Source organism: Poromitra crassiceps (genome assembly GCF_964638095.1).
Source record: "Poromitra crassiceps genome assembly, chromosome: 1".
NCBI lineage: Eukaryota > Metazoa > Chordata > Actinopteri > Beryciformes > Melamphaidae > Poromitra > Poromitra crassiceps.
This window is the reverse complement of record NC_139623.1, coordinates 50890793-50907221: the sequence shown is the minus strand read 5'-3', so window position 1 is coordinate 50907221 and position 16429 is coordinate 50890793. Positions and strand designations below refer to the sequence as shown.

General features: G+C 42.6%; 1 protein-coding gene across 1 annotated transcript in view; it reads right to left on the bottom strand.

The window, feature by feature from the left end:
• The window catches only part of nsd1b (nuclear receptor binding SET domain protein 1b), a gene marked incomplete at both ends in the record, with an annotated part of 86149 nt that extends 70940 nt beyond the window's left edge, over positions 1-15209 (bottom strand). The window contains 5 exons of the mRNA XM_083647462.1: positions 83-223; positions 899-1571; positions 1837-2009; positions 3547-3688; positions 14364-15209. Of these exons, the coding sequence (XP_083503588.1) occupies positions 83-223; positions 899-1571; positions 1837-2009; positions 3547-3688; positions 14364-15209 (1975 nt within the window). The remainder of the gene's footprint in view (positions 1-82; positions 224-898; positions 1572-1836; positions 2010-3546; positions 3689-14363) is intronic.
• Positions 15210-16429: the final 1220 nt, after the last annotated feature.

Below are 16429 nucleotides of genomic sequence, written 5' to 3'. Positions count from 1 at the left end.
ACACAACTAGCGGTTAGAATTGTAACTGAGGCCTTTGTGGATTCTGAACTGACTACCTGCTTTAAGGACACACCAGCCACACCTTCTGGCCAGTCTGATTGTTTGGAGGACACAGCAGTCACATTAGTGTCTGGTGTCTTTCCATGCTGTGTCCATAGTTGGTCAGTGGGAGTGATGATTAAACTGGACTTCGGGGGCTTCTTACCCTTCCTGCCCTTACAACCTGATTTGATAGAGGGCATGGCAGACTTATTACAGACCCGGGTTTTCTGCTTCCTTAGTCCTCCTGATGGATCAGTAGTGCTAACATTTAAACTGGAAACTATGGTCTGTTTGCTGACATTTAAACTGGAAACTGTGGTCTGTTTGCTGACATTTAAACTGGAAACGGCAATGTTTTTACTCTCGGTTTCTTCTGCTTGCTCAGAAATCATGCCAATTACATGGGCCTTTTCATTGGCCAATATGTCATTATGTTCAATATGTTCAACCAGGCTCTTTTTATCCTCAGACAATCTGGATTGGTCATTGAAACTGACTGTCACACAAGTGGGTGCTGGGGCCGCTTTAACATCTGAACGACCTAACTGGTCGGAGGGCATGTCCGTCGCATTGACAGTTATATTATTGATTGGAGTCTTTTTACCCTTTGAATAGCCTGATTGGACAGAGACTGTTGAGACTGACACACATTCATCAGTCTCAATAGAGACAGAGGTGTTATGCTTGTCTGATGATCCTGATTGGTCAATTGGCCCGCCAGTCGTAGTAGAAGGCATAGTAACAATCTGGGTGTTTTTACCCTTTAAATGTCCCGATTTGTCAGAGGGAATGTCAGTTTCAGCATTTACCGGGTTCTTATGCGTGTCTGACCATCCTGATTGGTCAGTGGGCCCACCAGTTACACTGGAGGTTACAGTAGTAACCAGGGTCTTTTTACTGACAACAGATGAGCTCTTTTTCTTACAGGGCACCTTAATAAAGAGAGTGCGGTCAGATATGGGACTGGTGGTTTTAGGACGTCTGTCTTTGCCTGCTTTGCTGAACCACAGACCACTCTGAATCTCTGGCTGTTTCTTTGCCTCTTTGACAACTGTAACTGAAGGTAGAGCCGTAACCAGTTTGGACTGACGTCCAAGTGCTTTAGGACATAAAATCTTAGGGACTGAGTCAAGGTCAGAATATGGGCACTCTCCAGTGTCCCTCTCCGATTGATCTGGGCTTTCGCGAAATTTATTTTTAGAGTTTTTTCTGCTCGTGTTCTTTGATGATTTAGACGGTTTCTTCTTTGTAGGAGGCTTTCTTAAAGTGCTTGGCTTTGGCGGAGTTGTTATCGGGGATGACATGGACCCATTGGTCATGTGATGTGACGTTTCAGGGGGAGTGAAGGCAGGTGAAGTGGAGGGAGGAAGAGATGGATCGGCCTTGTTCTCTCTCTCTGGTGTGGAGCCGTCATGGAGAGCCTCGTCTATGGAGGAAGATGTGGAGGAAGCCATTTTGGGTCTCTCTGGGAGAACCCATTCTGCCTCTGTCACACTGGATTTCCAAGAGCCCTGAAAGCGCTTAGCAATCTGTGGGAAAAGAGAATGTGTTTTTATTAACCTTGTCAGCAGTGCACAAAAACAAGACACTCCTCTATCATTACACATATTACACAACAATTAATACAACAAAGAATTTGATGGTGGTGGTAATCACCATCGTGATGTGATTAATGGATATATCTTGACAGGTCTTTGTTGTAAAGAGATTTTTTTTTATATAATCTTATACCTTGTGTAAGAAATTCCTTCAATCACCAAAGTCATGACATGTAATTGATAAAATAGTAATTACAGTGTATTTGTAGTTCTGGTCCCTCTGCTTGCCCCTCCGGCGTAGCGGCAGCTGTTCAAATTCAAAGCCTCCGTGGAACGTGTGTGTGGCTTTCCCTTCCACCCAGGCCAGCTCCACTGGCTCCCCCCCGAAGGTCCTCACATGGTACAGTCGACACGGCCGATCGCTGGGCTCTAAAACAACAAGAACACATCAGTCTTGATGTGATGGGATGCATGGACTCGATCATTAAGAAATCACGAAAAGATCACTGTGGAATGGCACTTTCAGTTTTGGCTGATCTCTGCCCCTCCGCCTTTTTTATCAACCTGCAACCCAATGCAACTCATTGCAACACTTATGGCACATCATGCTGTAGACCAGGGGTACTCAACTTGCTTTGCCCGGGGCCACTTTTGTGAAATGATAGGAGACCAGGGGCCAGTTAATAAACAAACAATATACATTTTTCTGTAGCGGATTGTTCGATTGTTATTAAACAGTCTAAATTTAATATCGATGCCTCACATCTTACCTCTAATAGTAGATGAGACCAACGCCGAGTGAATCGGCGAGTGCTGTCTTGATGATTATAGTCTGTGTGCGGGCCAGGCAGATCAGGAAGTGAAACAAAACGATTTACGGCAGTCGTAAACCGTTTCATTTCACTTCCTGATCTGCCCGGCCCACACACACACAGACAGACACAGACAACACTCGCCGATTTCAGTGATTGCTGTCAGAATATAGAGCCATTTAACACTTATTTGAACACAAAAACATCGCTGAATGCAGCTTTAAGTACATACATAAGTGCCTGGGTAGCGAGCAGACGGCGGTATTTGACAATTTAGCTGGAGCTCAGTCAAACTTTATTTCACATTAGTTTTTATTATGAATTAGATTCTAGTTCACAATGAAAACATGCGAAATTATTAGAAAATGGTCGGGGGGCCACTCTGCACCCTGTTGCGGGCCGCATCTGGCCCCCGGGCCGCAAGTTAAGTCTCACTGCTGTACACTGTAGAGGAAGTACATCAGCATACCAAAGGGATTGAGATTTGAAACACTAAAGAGAGGGGAAATCTCTAAATCTCTGCAAAAATAATTCATAATCGAACATGCATGTTAACGTCAGGATCTTAAACATGAGTGGTTGTTGTACAGTACAGTCTGCCCAGATTTATTGACTGTCAACTGAAAATAAGTGGTTGCAGCATCAGTGAGAGGAAAAACCAGGTCAAATGCACTACATCACAATGACATTGGATTTGCCCCAGCCTGCTGACTCACTAGGACACCCCAATCCATAGGTGAAGGTTGAAGTTACCAATATGATATCAGGTTATTGATGACAATATGAGAAATGTATATTCTTATTCTAAATCTAATTTAGTTAGATTTTCGTCTTTCATGTTTTGAAAACTTTTCTAGCGAGATGGTACTCGATGTAAAATCCGAACACATCGGGGGGGGGGGGGGGGATGGGGGGCTGAGGGACCACCATTATATCATTTAAATATACAATTTTGTTTTTGATTAATTTGGTTTGTTTACTGTTTTTTCATTCAGTAAAAGCATGTTTCTATTTTTAGAAATGGAAAATTTGAAACAAAATAAACACAAATCGCACAAGTGAAAGCAGGCAATATCAATACATTAGTCCAAGTAATATACAATACATTAGTTAATTAGTAATATCCAAGCAAGTGAGTAGAGTTTCAGGCCCACCTTTCATTCTGTGGTAGACTCCCTGTTCAGGGTCAACGATCACCTCACAAGGCCACCATGGTCTGCGGTTGAACTTTGCCCAAATAACTTCTCCCTCTAAAAACTTCACAGGCGGCAGAAACTTTTTCTTTGGGTTGTTTTGCTGTTGGAAACATGCCAATGAAGAAAAAACAGAAAAAGGTCCAAACAGAAATTTGTCAATACACCTGTAACATCTGACGCTTTTGACAACGTGCTCTCCATTATTCCAACATGTTTGTGTCCATTGGCCTGTAATGACCCTTTACTTGAAAAGACATAAATATAGACATTTTGCATTTTGCATTTGTTATAATCTAATAGTGTCTTGTTTCCATGCTTGTGTCTGCCTGCTGGTCCTCAAATGTATCTTCTCAGAAGGATTAATAAATGTATGTTGAATTGAATAGTATTGTATAACCAAGGATGTAATCACTCAAAGAGCAATAAATAATAGACAAAAAATAAAAATCAGAAAACAGGATTATCCATTAGAAATTTTACGAGAAATGCCCAAAATCTCCCAAGAACAAGAACCCTGAAATATTAAATTCCTGAAAAGACAATTATAGGAATATTCTTATCGATGCAAATCATTATCCTCTATAACAGGGGTGGGCAATTATTTTTCATGGGGGGCCACATGAGAAACCAGATTGTTGCCGGGGGCCGAACAAATATTGTCATGCCGTAACCCATGGATGGGTAACTTTGATGATAGAGAGGGCCACAAAAAATGTATTCGCTACCAGGTTTTGCTGAGGGCCGAACAGGGCCAGCGTGAAAGATTTGGTGCATTTGAAGCCACGTTTAGAGGAATAACTCATTTTAAATTAACAGTTGTGATGTCATTATTCAGTCTTAACCACCAATATTTCATCCTTTTCTCACTCACTCCTATGTCACCACCTGCTCTCAGGGCTTGAAATTAAGTTTTTTGACCACCTGCCAATATGGCTGCTAGATTTTAAAGTTACCAGCCAATTAGAATTTCCACTAGCCAAAATGTTTTTCTTGAAATAAATCAGAATATGAGTGGGTTAATTTAAGCATATCAGTAAGTGGCCCGGGATAATCAAAGCCTGTGTTGAGGGTCACACGAACAAAAATGCAGTCTTGAAGCTAAATAAATCCAAAACCAATGAGTTAATTATTTAAATTTCTAATTCAATGTAGTCATAAAGATTATTGAAAGATATTCCATATTCCAGACTGAAATGCTATAACAGAAGTGGAGTATTGGCCAGAATGACATGAACATTTGAACATTTATTCAGCGGGTATCTTGCATGTTGCGTTCAGGTGCACTGTGTAAAAAAAAAAAAAAAAAAAAAAAAAAAAAAAAAAAAATTTTTTTTTTTTTTGCAATTCCATGGCGGGCCACACAGGTGGCGCCCGCGGGCCGCATCCGGCCCGCGGGCCGTAATTTGCCCATGTATGCTCTATAAGAAGCATGAGCCTATTTTGAGCCTGTGAGCCCCAAAACAAATGGAGCCTGCTGGGGATGTCTTCAACTACAAGCAGATTGACCTCCACTGACTGACATCTGACCTCCACTGACCTCTCTAGAGCCATTTCTAATTCCTGAAAATTCGGTTGGCCTGCATGTTTAGCAACAATTATCAATTATGAGCGCGCTCCCACAAGTGGGGAACATTACCACCCCACCCTCTAGTACAAGGTCCGCTGGCAGAGCGGCTGTAATTTACCAGCTCCCAGCTCATTTTCCGGAGCATGCCATGAGCGGGCGGGTGGTTAAATGGCACTTTACAAACCATTAATGTCCCCGTGCTATTTAATAATTTCATGAGTTGACGTAGTTACGTGCCTAGATTATTTGGAAGAGAGCCAAATTGGTGAGTAAACAAGTAAAAGTTAAATTGTTTCTTTTCCCCCATCTGCCAGTTTGAAAATGTAACAAGGAGATGATACTGCATTAGGCTATTTTTGGGTAATAAGTGCCATTGTTCATGCATATCAATGAATTAAACGAGCAAACTCACGAACACCAGATGTGTTTCCTCTTGTGCTGCAAACGGCTTGAATGGTTTCTTTTAGTCCCGACATGTCTGTCTTGTATCATGTTGCAGACTGTGGAGTGAGGTAGGCGCTGCTGAGTGATGCGTTCTTTAAAGTGGAAATTTGTTCACCAGCTTTTTTATAGTTTTTTATATTAGTTTCTGCTGATTTTTTTTTACACTAAATCCGACCTGTGTAGTTCAATAATTCGTTTGAGAATTGTGAGCATTGTTTTTTTTCTTCTGCCAGCCAGCGTTTCCCCCTTCTCATGCGTGCAGCTCCAGTATCGCAAGAATGTTTTTGTTTAGTGTGCTCAAGGATTCAACTTTGTGCTTTCTAATGAAAAAATAAAGCATTTGTTGTATGGTAATTGTTATAAAGGCTTTGCTCTCAGCATACGCTGGGACCCAGCTAGGTCCCTAGGGGCCGTTTCTGGATGACATTTCGGTGATGACATCATCACCGTGTCAAAAACATCATCACCACGTCGATAACATCACAATGCGATCTGTCATCTGTGACATCCGACATGTGACGTCCCGACCAATGATGTCATATCCAGCTAGACAATGCTAGACTATAGTCAATATGACATCATCGAACAAGTATGACATCACTAAGCGGGGACGAGAGATGAGAGTTATGACATCATCATATCCCGAAGCCAGCCAGGCTATATAATACCACACGCTCCAGGTCCAGAGTCCTGAGTTCAATGCCCAAGAGAGCAAGGCCCAAGAGATCAAGGAGCGAACGTAAGGCCCAGGCCAGAGACGATGAGAATGATCCTGATATCTACGGGCGTCCGATACGGAAAAGGCTTCAGGAGGATGAACAGGCAAGACAGAACCTACATAACTGGTGGCAAGGTGCAAGGTGGCAATCATCCTATACTACATCAGACAAGGCGTACGTACAGCTGCTCTTCGCCCCAAGCCGATGTATAGGCCCAGACAAAGCCGATGTATAGGCTCAGACAAAACACTTGGAAGTCAGGTCCTGCCAAACCTCTCACCCTGAATGCGAACAAGAGTCTGGGTCTTTCAAACCCGTAAGGAACTCTAACACATGTTATGCTCCATCCCCCCGCTCTCCCGCCCCCCTCTACTCAGCCAAAACATGGACCATTTCCACATGTTTAGAAAGAATGATTCCTCATGTCTAGAAGGGTAAGACTGGTAAATACCCTGGCCTGAAGTGTTGTAAATTACTTTTCAGGTGTGCCAACTTTCGCTCAACCTGCTTTGTACTTCTACTTCATTTTTCCGACAGTGATGTCCTGCATTGCTTTGGTTCAACTACAGTTGGTAGTTGGTAGAAGAGGCAGAGAGACCAGTTTCCCCACCAACAGCAAGCAGTCTCAATACACCAGAATGCAATGCAGCCACAAGGCAAGCTGTGTTTTGAATGTTTACAAACTAGCTGGCTACCCAGCTGTACTTCTACACCCATATGCCCATCTTTGACTGAAAGCAACAAGTTCAAGAGTGGCAAAGAGAGAGAGGAGTGGCAAAAAAACATCATGATGCTGTTCTACAGGGCAACCATTGAATCCATCATGCGTTATGGCATCACTACATGGTTTGGTAACCTGTCCGTTAAACTCAAGTCACAACTTCAAAACCTAATTAAGAGGGCTGGTAAAATGATCGGCATGCAGCCCCCATCTCCTCTCCAAGAGATTTTTGAGGAGACGGCGAGGAAGCAGGGCCTCAAAATTACCTGCGACCCAAATCACATCCTCCATAAAGAGTATGAGATGCTGCCGTCAGGCAGAAGGTACAGGTTACCAAACTGCAAGTTGAACAGATACACATTTTCCTTTGTCCCACTGTCCATTAAAGCTCTCAATAGTAAGAGATGATGAGCTGCAGAGCATCCTGGTACAGTTCATCATGCTTTACTCTCAGGGAAGCGGTGCAATATTTAATGCTCTTTTTCTTTTTATTTCAACCTACTGGGGGGATGGGTAATATTTATTTTGTGAAGGGCAGGTGCAATATTCTATCACTTTGTATGACTGATGTACAGTATATGTATATGTACACTGTAGGTATTTAACTCATTCATGGCCAAAGACGTCTTTGACGTGTTATCAGGAATAGCCCTCAGGGCCAATGACGTGTTTGACGTGTTTTTGTTTTTATTAGTGCAGCGCGTAGATCAAACAGTTCCCCAGCCTGTGACATGTTATCAGGTCCCTAGCCACAAAGACAAGCCGACAACACGCGATCAAACACATACCGCAGCTGTTGTTTTGAAATTAGCAGGAGGAAAAACAGAAAACAGAGAAACGCGCTTCCTTGTGAAGTTGTGCAGAGAGGAGAAACGCCATTGAAACGCCCCTCGGCGCGCTGCACGAGCTGATCGGCTTGTTGCAGGGCAGCGGACATCGATCGTTCGCGGTAGTCAAACCCGTGACCAACATGATCGATCCTGGTCCCTCGACCCCGTTCCTGTGTCCCAGCCCGAAAGAGACGAGACGGAGTCACAACTGTGTGAGTTGGAGGAGAACAGCAGCCTCGCCACAGAAATGGCTTTCACACAGAGCGAAGCAGCACGGCCACTTTCCTGTCGAGGGCGAGGAAGACTGGATTCCAATGCGACAGGACCCGGATGATCTCGCGGTAAGGAGTGTGTGTGTGTGTGTGTGTGTGTGTGTGTGTGTGTGTGTGTGTGTGTGAGAGAGAGACTACACTGATCTCTGCATTCTATTCTATGATCACACTCACTCACACTGAGTAAACTGTATTGTTGAATGTAAAAAAAAGCACTTCATGTATATATATATATATATATTTTTTTTTTCTCATTTGTGTCATAACGAATAATATTTACATGTCTGATGTCAATACAGTTCAAAATAAAAGAATTGAGAGCGAGTTCTGCCTGAGATTGTGTGATTTACAAAAATGCCATTTTCTGCAATTTATCTTCTCAGAGAGACCTTTTTGGTGAAAACAGGGTGTATATAAATGGCTATAAGTAGAGTACAGAACATGCTAAAAGCTCACTTTTTTTCCCCTGGTGAACCCAGAGACGTATATCTTCATTTTGAGGTATTGCAAATCACTTTGGTGCTAATAGATAATTTACTGTGGGTCTTGAAAGATGACCAACAATTATGAAAATCTTTGGCCTGTGCTAAATATTGGCAGTCCTAAACTGGCCATGAATGTGTTAATGTTATATCGTCGTCTGATTTGTCTGATTGTATGTGTCAATGTGCTATGTCTCTTGATGCCCAAGAAAAAATTCTCCCAAGGGAGACAATAAAGGTTAATTCAATTCAATTCAATTCAATTCATGCTCCTGGACTGTGGGAGTTGTGGAAAGGCAAACATAGGAAATCATGAAGTAGACAAGGCAGATGTAGGGAAAGCAAATTACAACACTTTGATCATGAAAAAACTTGTGGAAAGCACTGAACAAGCCAGATTGATCAAATTTTACAGTGACTGACTACGCTTATATCAGTCTCGCTTGCAAGACTCTTACTCTCACTCTGGTCTAGCAGGGAAAAGATGCTCTGTTATCTTTACAACCATCCACCGAAAGTACCATGCAGGCCTGCTTTATTGCACGCTCCAAATCTCATTAAAAACTTTCCATTTTGTAGGTGTGTAGGTTGCTAGCTTGCTAGCTAGCATTGTTGTTGTTATTTCACAGGGACAGAGGGATTTGAAAGCGACACGCAGGGAGCGGAAAGGGATTTCCCTTCTTTCCGACTGAAATGGTTGGAGCCAATGGCAGACCTTATCCCCGCAGCCTGCTTCCAGTGAGTCAAACCATGTTTATATTAACGTATTTGTTCTAAATAAGACAATATTTTGATACATGAGTTGCTTCTAGAATATTCCATTCATATTCCCGTTTACATGCTACAGAGCAGAGTCCCATTAATAACTGAAGACACACCCACATGACGTCCTTACATCCAGGTTTCCCTCCAGAATTTAACCTGAAAGCTTTTCTGCCATGTTGCTGTCTTGAAACATACATACGTGGTATTCTCTCATATTTGTGATCCAAAATTCCATCTAAAATACTATTGTATGTAATGTGGCCATTTTCCATCTGCAAATGTTAGACTTTGTCGAACATCACTGAAGACTGATGGCCAGGTTCTCCGCCAGGCAGCTCCAAATTCAATAACATTGACTTTTCTAACTGTTTGGCTCGCTCAAGCAAAAGAAAATGTACTTGCACATAAACTGCCCACACAGTCGCTATAAACACCTGACATGTCTAGAGGCCGCTCTGGAGTCTTGATGAGAGAAGATCCACAAGCGCAGCATTTGTATTTCAACAAATATTTGTGAAGCCAAGCCTTACATACAGGAAATCGAGCCTTGCATACAGGAAGTAAAATTCACATAACCAACTAGGACTGTCCTCGAATACATTTTTTCAGATTTGAATATTCTAAAAAGGTTTTCCACGAATATTCGAATATCTGCTGTGATGTCATCATGTCTATTTTATAGAATACATAGTCTTTTTGTTCAATCTTTTTTGTTTGTTAATATAATTGCAGTGAAAATTGCAGACTAATTACTAATTGCACTACTAGACAGTGTAAGTGTTGCATTCCCGCCACCTACTAGATTGTTATATTAAAGTAGTAATACTGTCAATGGATTAATTCCTTATATCCATAATCGACCCATGGGACATGAGGAGTGATGAATAGTTGGGGTTAGGTTCATTCTAGCAAAAAAAAATATACCGGTATATATGTAAGGGATCATGTATATTGAGGCGGTGATTATGGGGGAAATAATGACCGACAGGTGATGATTGAGCCCGACGCGCAGCGGAGGGCTTAATGATTCACCTGAAGGTCATTATTTCCCCCGTAATCACGGCCTACAACACGGCCTAGAACTAAATCATTCAATAATCTGACAAAAATAATTATTCAAATAGATTTTTTAATAGCGTTTTCAATGACAAAGCGGTTTCATTCGTAATTGGCACACAAGACACCACAGCTGCAACTGGTTGGCCTAATTAGTAGTGTTTGCTGACAAAAAGCTCTTATCAACTGATTAATCCAGGTGTGGCAGAGCAGCGGTCGGTTGTCGAGAAATAATGACCGGTGAATCTTGTTGATTGACCAATCAGAATCGAGTATTCAAGAGAGCCGTGTTCTAAATAAATAAATATATATATATATGCTATATGTATATATATACACATATATATGCTATATGTATATATATATATATATATACATATATATATATATATATATATATATATATATATATATATATATATATATATATATATATATATATATATATATTTATAAATAATCAAATTTTAAATTTTAAATTCGAATATCAGCATTATCAACGAATATTCGAATATCCGAATATTCAAGGACAGCCCTATAACCAATGTATTGCTCGGGCCTGTCAGCATGACAGTCAGTCATGGAAATCTGTGGGGAAGTCTAGTCTCGGTTACAGCCTGCCAGCAGTAATGTTACAAGGAGCAACCAACTATCTAACGCTATAATGTTATCTTCTTAAATGAGTGATCACAAAAAAAGAAAAACTCATCTCTGTTTGAAATTAGGCGTGAGGTCTTCTGAAGGTTTAATCTTGCGGTTAAGGCAACTATTAGGTTAATAAACAACTTTTTGGATTCAGATTTTGGTAGTTTAGAAAGCTATCAGAGCAGCGACCGGTTTCTTCTGGTTGCGTCGACCAATGAAATTAGCTCATCCCGCGTTTATCCTAGGAAAGAAAAACTCGCCTCCTGTACACAGCTTCTCTAAAGGCTTCATCTCTGACTGTAATCTGATGTCGGCACAAACTGGAGGCATGACATCGTCTAAATCTGACATCTTCATTTTAATAGCAAACTCAGATGGACTCTTCTTCTCCCCACTGGGAAGTTGAGTTTGGCGCTGATTGACATTCTGTGTAGCCAATGCAATTCTTTTGTTTGTTTGTTTGTTTGTTTTTTGGGCGGGGGGGGGGGGGGGGGGTTTGTTGTTGCAAAATTCATGGCATGGTGGTCATTAGTAATAGAGCATCAATCCCCTTTTCAAACATGTGACAATGAAATTATGTTAGTTATTATAGGCATAGTTTGCATAGCAAGTTAGTTGGTTACTTGTGCCATGCAGCTAAAGTTAGCATTGTAATGTTAGCCATCCCTCAATCATGTTTACATGTCATGTAGAGCTGTTATGGTAGTGAGTTGATGGTTTTTACCACCATCTATCACAGGTTATACTGTAGGTAGCAAAACACTGAATTCCATTTGATGTCTCCAGGTCAAGGTCCAGGATGCAGTTCTCTAAAATAATAGTTGTGGATATAGTCTTTTTGGGTGCTTTTGGGTGAAGCAAGATTGAGCTATTTTTCAAGAAAAGTGGGAGCAGTGTAGAAGCTAGTGTAGAAGTGAGTGACTACACTAATAATAACCATAACAGCACAAATAATTGACAAAAATCTCTAAATAAATATAGTATTTACTCTGAGAAAAGTAACAATTATTTGATGGTTAAAATTGAATAATGACATCACAAGTCTAATCCTAATGCTAATTTAAAATGAGATATTCCTCTAAATCCATCTTCAAACGGAAAAAAAACAAAACAAAAAGAAAGATTTTTTTTTTCTAGAGAGTCGCAACCTCAGATTTTTGGCTTGCATGACACCCCTGGTCTGGCCTAGCGAGACTAATAGCGCATTTAATTTATATTGGGAAGTAGGAATTTTCCAGGGCAAAGGTCAGGAACGCCCCTTGTGACATTACCTGACCTCGGACTTCCTACCCCGATCTCGGGGGAACCTCACCAGCCCCAACCTCAAAATCCAAGATGGCAGGTCCGCGCTTCAAGAGTAGTTAACATTGAAGTAAATACTGTTTATTAGCACTTCTGTCTTATTTGTGTCTCATCAAATCAGTTGTACACTGTGGACCACGTAGTGCGTTATCATATATATATATATATATTAGGGCTGTCAGCGTTAACGCGTTAACGGCGATGCGATTAAAGGGATAGTTCGGTTTGTTTGAAGTTGGGTCCTATCAGCTAGTCACATACACTAACATAATTAGGTACAGTGTTCTGGACGCTGAGCGCAGTGTCTAACGAGATCCGGCACCCAGAGGAGCAGCCTCGCGCAGCCTCACCAGCTTTTTCTCTCTCAGTACTGGGGGTCAACAACTAAAACTATAACTGTAATTTAGCCACCTAAAACAACGCCCACCTAAACAAATCGATATCCGTGTACATGCACGCTCTATTTTGACAATTTTCAGCGCTTTACTTTTCCGCAAAACAGCAGTTTCATTCGGCACTGCTTTTTCTCCAAACCGTACAACTACCGTGTTCCTCAGCTAAAAGCCAGGTCAGAGCCGCAGCACTGGATTACTCCGCAGTTATTTGGGGGTAGGCTATTTTATTTCTCCCGGTTTGAAGACACAACAAATAGAATACACGGACGAAAATATGAGTGATTTTGATAGCGAGGATGATATGCCATTCACCTTGGTGACAAGAGGATACAATTATGAACCAGAGAGAATACAGAAGAGGAACTTTTGCAGAGAGTGAACAGGCAGAGAGATGCGCCTGCTGTCTAAATGCCTGGGTGCCCTGGCTGCAAACCTTATTCACCATTCCCAGGATAAATTGTGGAAAACGACCCAGACCAGAGAGGCCAGGTGACTTGTTGTCTCTAAAGTAAGTCAGTGTTTTATCTCTCTTCTTCCTGTTTTGTAAACCGCGGCTCTGTGCTCTGTGCTGGCTTTAGCGGAGGAATACGGTGGTTGTACGGCTGGGAGAAAAAGCAGTGCCGAATGAAACTGCTGTTTTGCGGAAAAGTAAAGCGCTGAAAATTGTCAAAATAGAGCGTGCATGTACACAGATATCGATTTGTTTAGGTGGGCGTTGTTTTAGGTGTTTTAGGTGGCTAAATTACGTTTTAGTTGTTGACCCCCAGTACTGAGAGAGAAAAAGCTGGTGAGGCTGCCAGAGGCTGCTCCTCTGGGTGCCGGATCTCGTTAAACACTGCGCTCAGCGTCCAGAACACTGTACCTAATTACGTTAGTGTATGTGACTAGCTGATAGGACCCAACTTCAAACAAACCGAACTATCCCTTTAAGGGCAGACCATAACGCGTTTTTTTTTTTTTAATCACGTTAATCGCATGCCGCTATTTTGTCGCCTCGTCGCACCCGTACTTGTAGTCAAGCCGGTCGCAGCCGTTTCCTGTCTCCTGCCTGTGCAGGCATGGGAGAGAAAGACAGCAATACACTTCTAAATGGCTTGTTTTACTTTAACTGGCACACGGAAGCACGAGCACATTTCCCCCATTTTAGCATCACTCCACTGGCTGCCCGTGCATTTTAGAATTAATTGTTAAGTTATTTTATTTGCTTTTAAAGCCCTAAACGGCCTCGCCCCCCCCTACCTCTCTGAGCTGTATATATATATATATATATATATATATATATATATATATATATATATATATATATATATATGTGTGTATATCTGTTATTGCTAAAAATGGCTGGTTTCCTGACTGTTTTACCCGAACACGGTCAACTCGGTGTGACGTCACTCAACTGGGATATTCCTAGTTCCTAGTGCAAATGGAACATGCCATATATGTGCCTCTCACAGGAATGCGATCAGGAGCACAAAATAGCAGGAAAAGTAATCCAAACTGGAAATGAATGGGAATTGTGTGCCAGAAAAAGCCAGAAATGTGGAAAAACCTGTGGCAAGCGAAATAGTAAAACTTGCCATTGAATTTGTTGAGGGACTATTCCCAAACAGGAGGGGGTCGGCATCGCTGTCCCAGTCGTCGCCGTCCCAGTCGTCGCTGTCCCAGTACCTCCTGCGCTGGCCCGAGTGCTGGGAGCGCGTCACCACCTTGGCCCACGACACGGCCGGGTTCTTGGAGTCCGACTTTAAGGTCCCAAGAGTGGGAGGCACTGTGCTCTCCAGCGCGCTCTCACGCGTGTCTCTACTGGCAGGCGACACACTCTCCCGCCCTCGTTCGTCATTATCGTCATCGTCGTCCTCGAACAAAGAGGACTCGAAATGGAGGAAGCCGTTGGCGAATGGGCTGTTGCTGTCGAGAGAGAAGGCCGGGCTCGGCGGGGCAGAGAAAGCGCCCGCTTCCGTCTTTCTCTCTGAGGCGGTAGGATCGCTCTGATTGGCCACTGCCGCCGGCACGTCTCTACTTCCGGGTTGGACCGTGGGTTGTTTTTGTCCATTTGAGGAATTCCCAAAGTTGTTATCGCCGTTTGTATTCTGGGTGGGAGTGTAAGCCGTGGTCCAGGACTCCCTCTCCGTCTCCCTCTTCCCCATCTCCCACTCCCAGCCCCTCACTCGCTCCCTCTCCTCCCTGGCCGGCAGCACCATGTCGGGCTGGCTCACCATGCTGGTGAGATGCTGCAGCCGCATCAGAGGACTGTAGGAGGAGCCATAGACGGACGCAGTGTGTTTGAGGGAGGACGGCATGTTCAGGCCAGCCCGGGGGTCATGGTGTCCGGGGGAGGAGAGGGCGGAGAGGTCACGGCCGGAGGTCAAGGGGCAGCCGGAGCGGGACGTCTCTCTGCTGGGCCCTCTGCAGGGCCCGCTCATGCTGCTATGGTCCCTGCCTGGAAACACACACAAAAACATGTTTAGTTTAATACGCTGTATGTTGTTTATTATCGTCATAAACATCAACATAGATAAGACAACATAATGAAAAATCACTATAATATTCCTTTAATATCCATATAGAAACTCGTTGTGTCTCTGCAGTACACTATAGTGAACTTATAGTTATTCTATTAGATTTTACTGCTATTTCATCTTGTATAGTAGTAACAGTATGCAATCTGATTGCAATCTGATAACCCAAAATGGGTTTCATCTCAATCCGCATACAGTTGCTGTATCCAGATTGAGAGGACACATTGCATTTACACTTGTGTTCAATGTGTACACAATGCATCCCTGACATGGACTGTATATCCCTGACCAACTCCGGAGGTGGTTTGGCCGATCAGATTGCAATCCATCTTCAATGTGTCTTGGGGGCGTTTACACCTGTACTTTCAAGTGGTCAAGCACAATCGGATTGCAATCTGATGACAGAAAACACATGTTAATGCAGGGGGGAAATGGTCTCTTAAGTCCACATGAGGGCCACAGACATCCATTCAATGACCATTCATGATCCATTCAAAGACCCAAATCTGAGAATGTTTTTATTGTTATATTATGATTTTGTCCAGAATTCCATGACTATATTGTGTATTGTAGGTTATATTATATTATTATGATACATTCTCTGTGTTAAATTCTTATAAATTAGGCCTAAATAATATTGAAGGTTAACAATTCATCAATTTGCTGGGGACCCCCTAGCCTAGAACAAGGAGGACCCCTGGTGGCCCCTGAACCCTACATTGAGAACTGGTTAAGCTGGGGTTTGTTTTGTTTTCACACCGGTGCACTAATAGCATACCGCTAAATAACGTGCAATGTGGCCCATATAATCTTGCATAAAATTTTAAGGATACAGGTCTGTGCAAACACTGCAAAACTATATAAAGCCCTGTAGGATAGGATCGTAATGGAAATGACATCAGGTAGGATAAGGGTCAGCAGTCAGTCACTACCGGATATAGCCTACCACAGACACATAACCCCCGCAAGATTATTATTATATTGTTGTGTCACCTTAAAATGAATCCGGTATAAACACGAATGCCCCTGGTTGAGATTAAAATGGACTCCGACTCCGTGTGTTTGTGTGTGTACACGCGTGTGTGTGTGTGTGTGTGTGTGTGTGTGTGTGTGTGTGTGTGTGT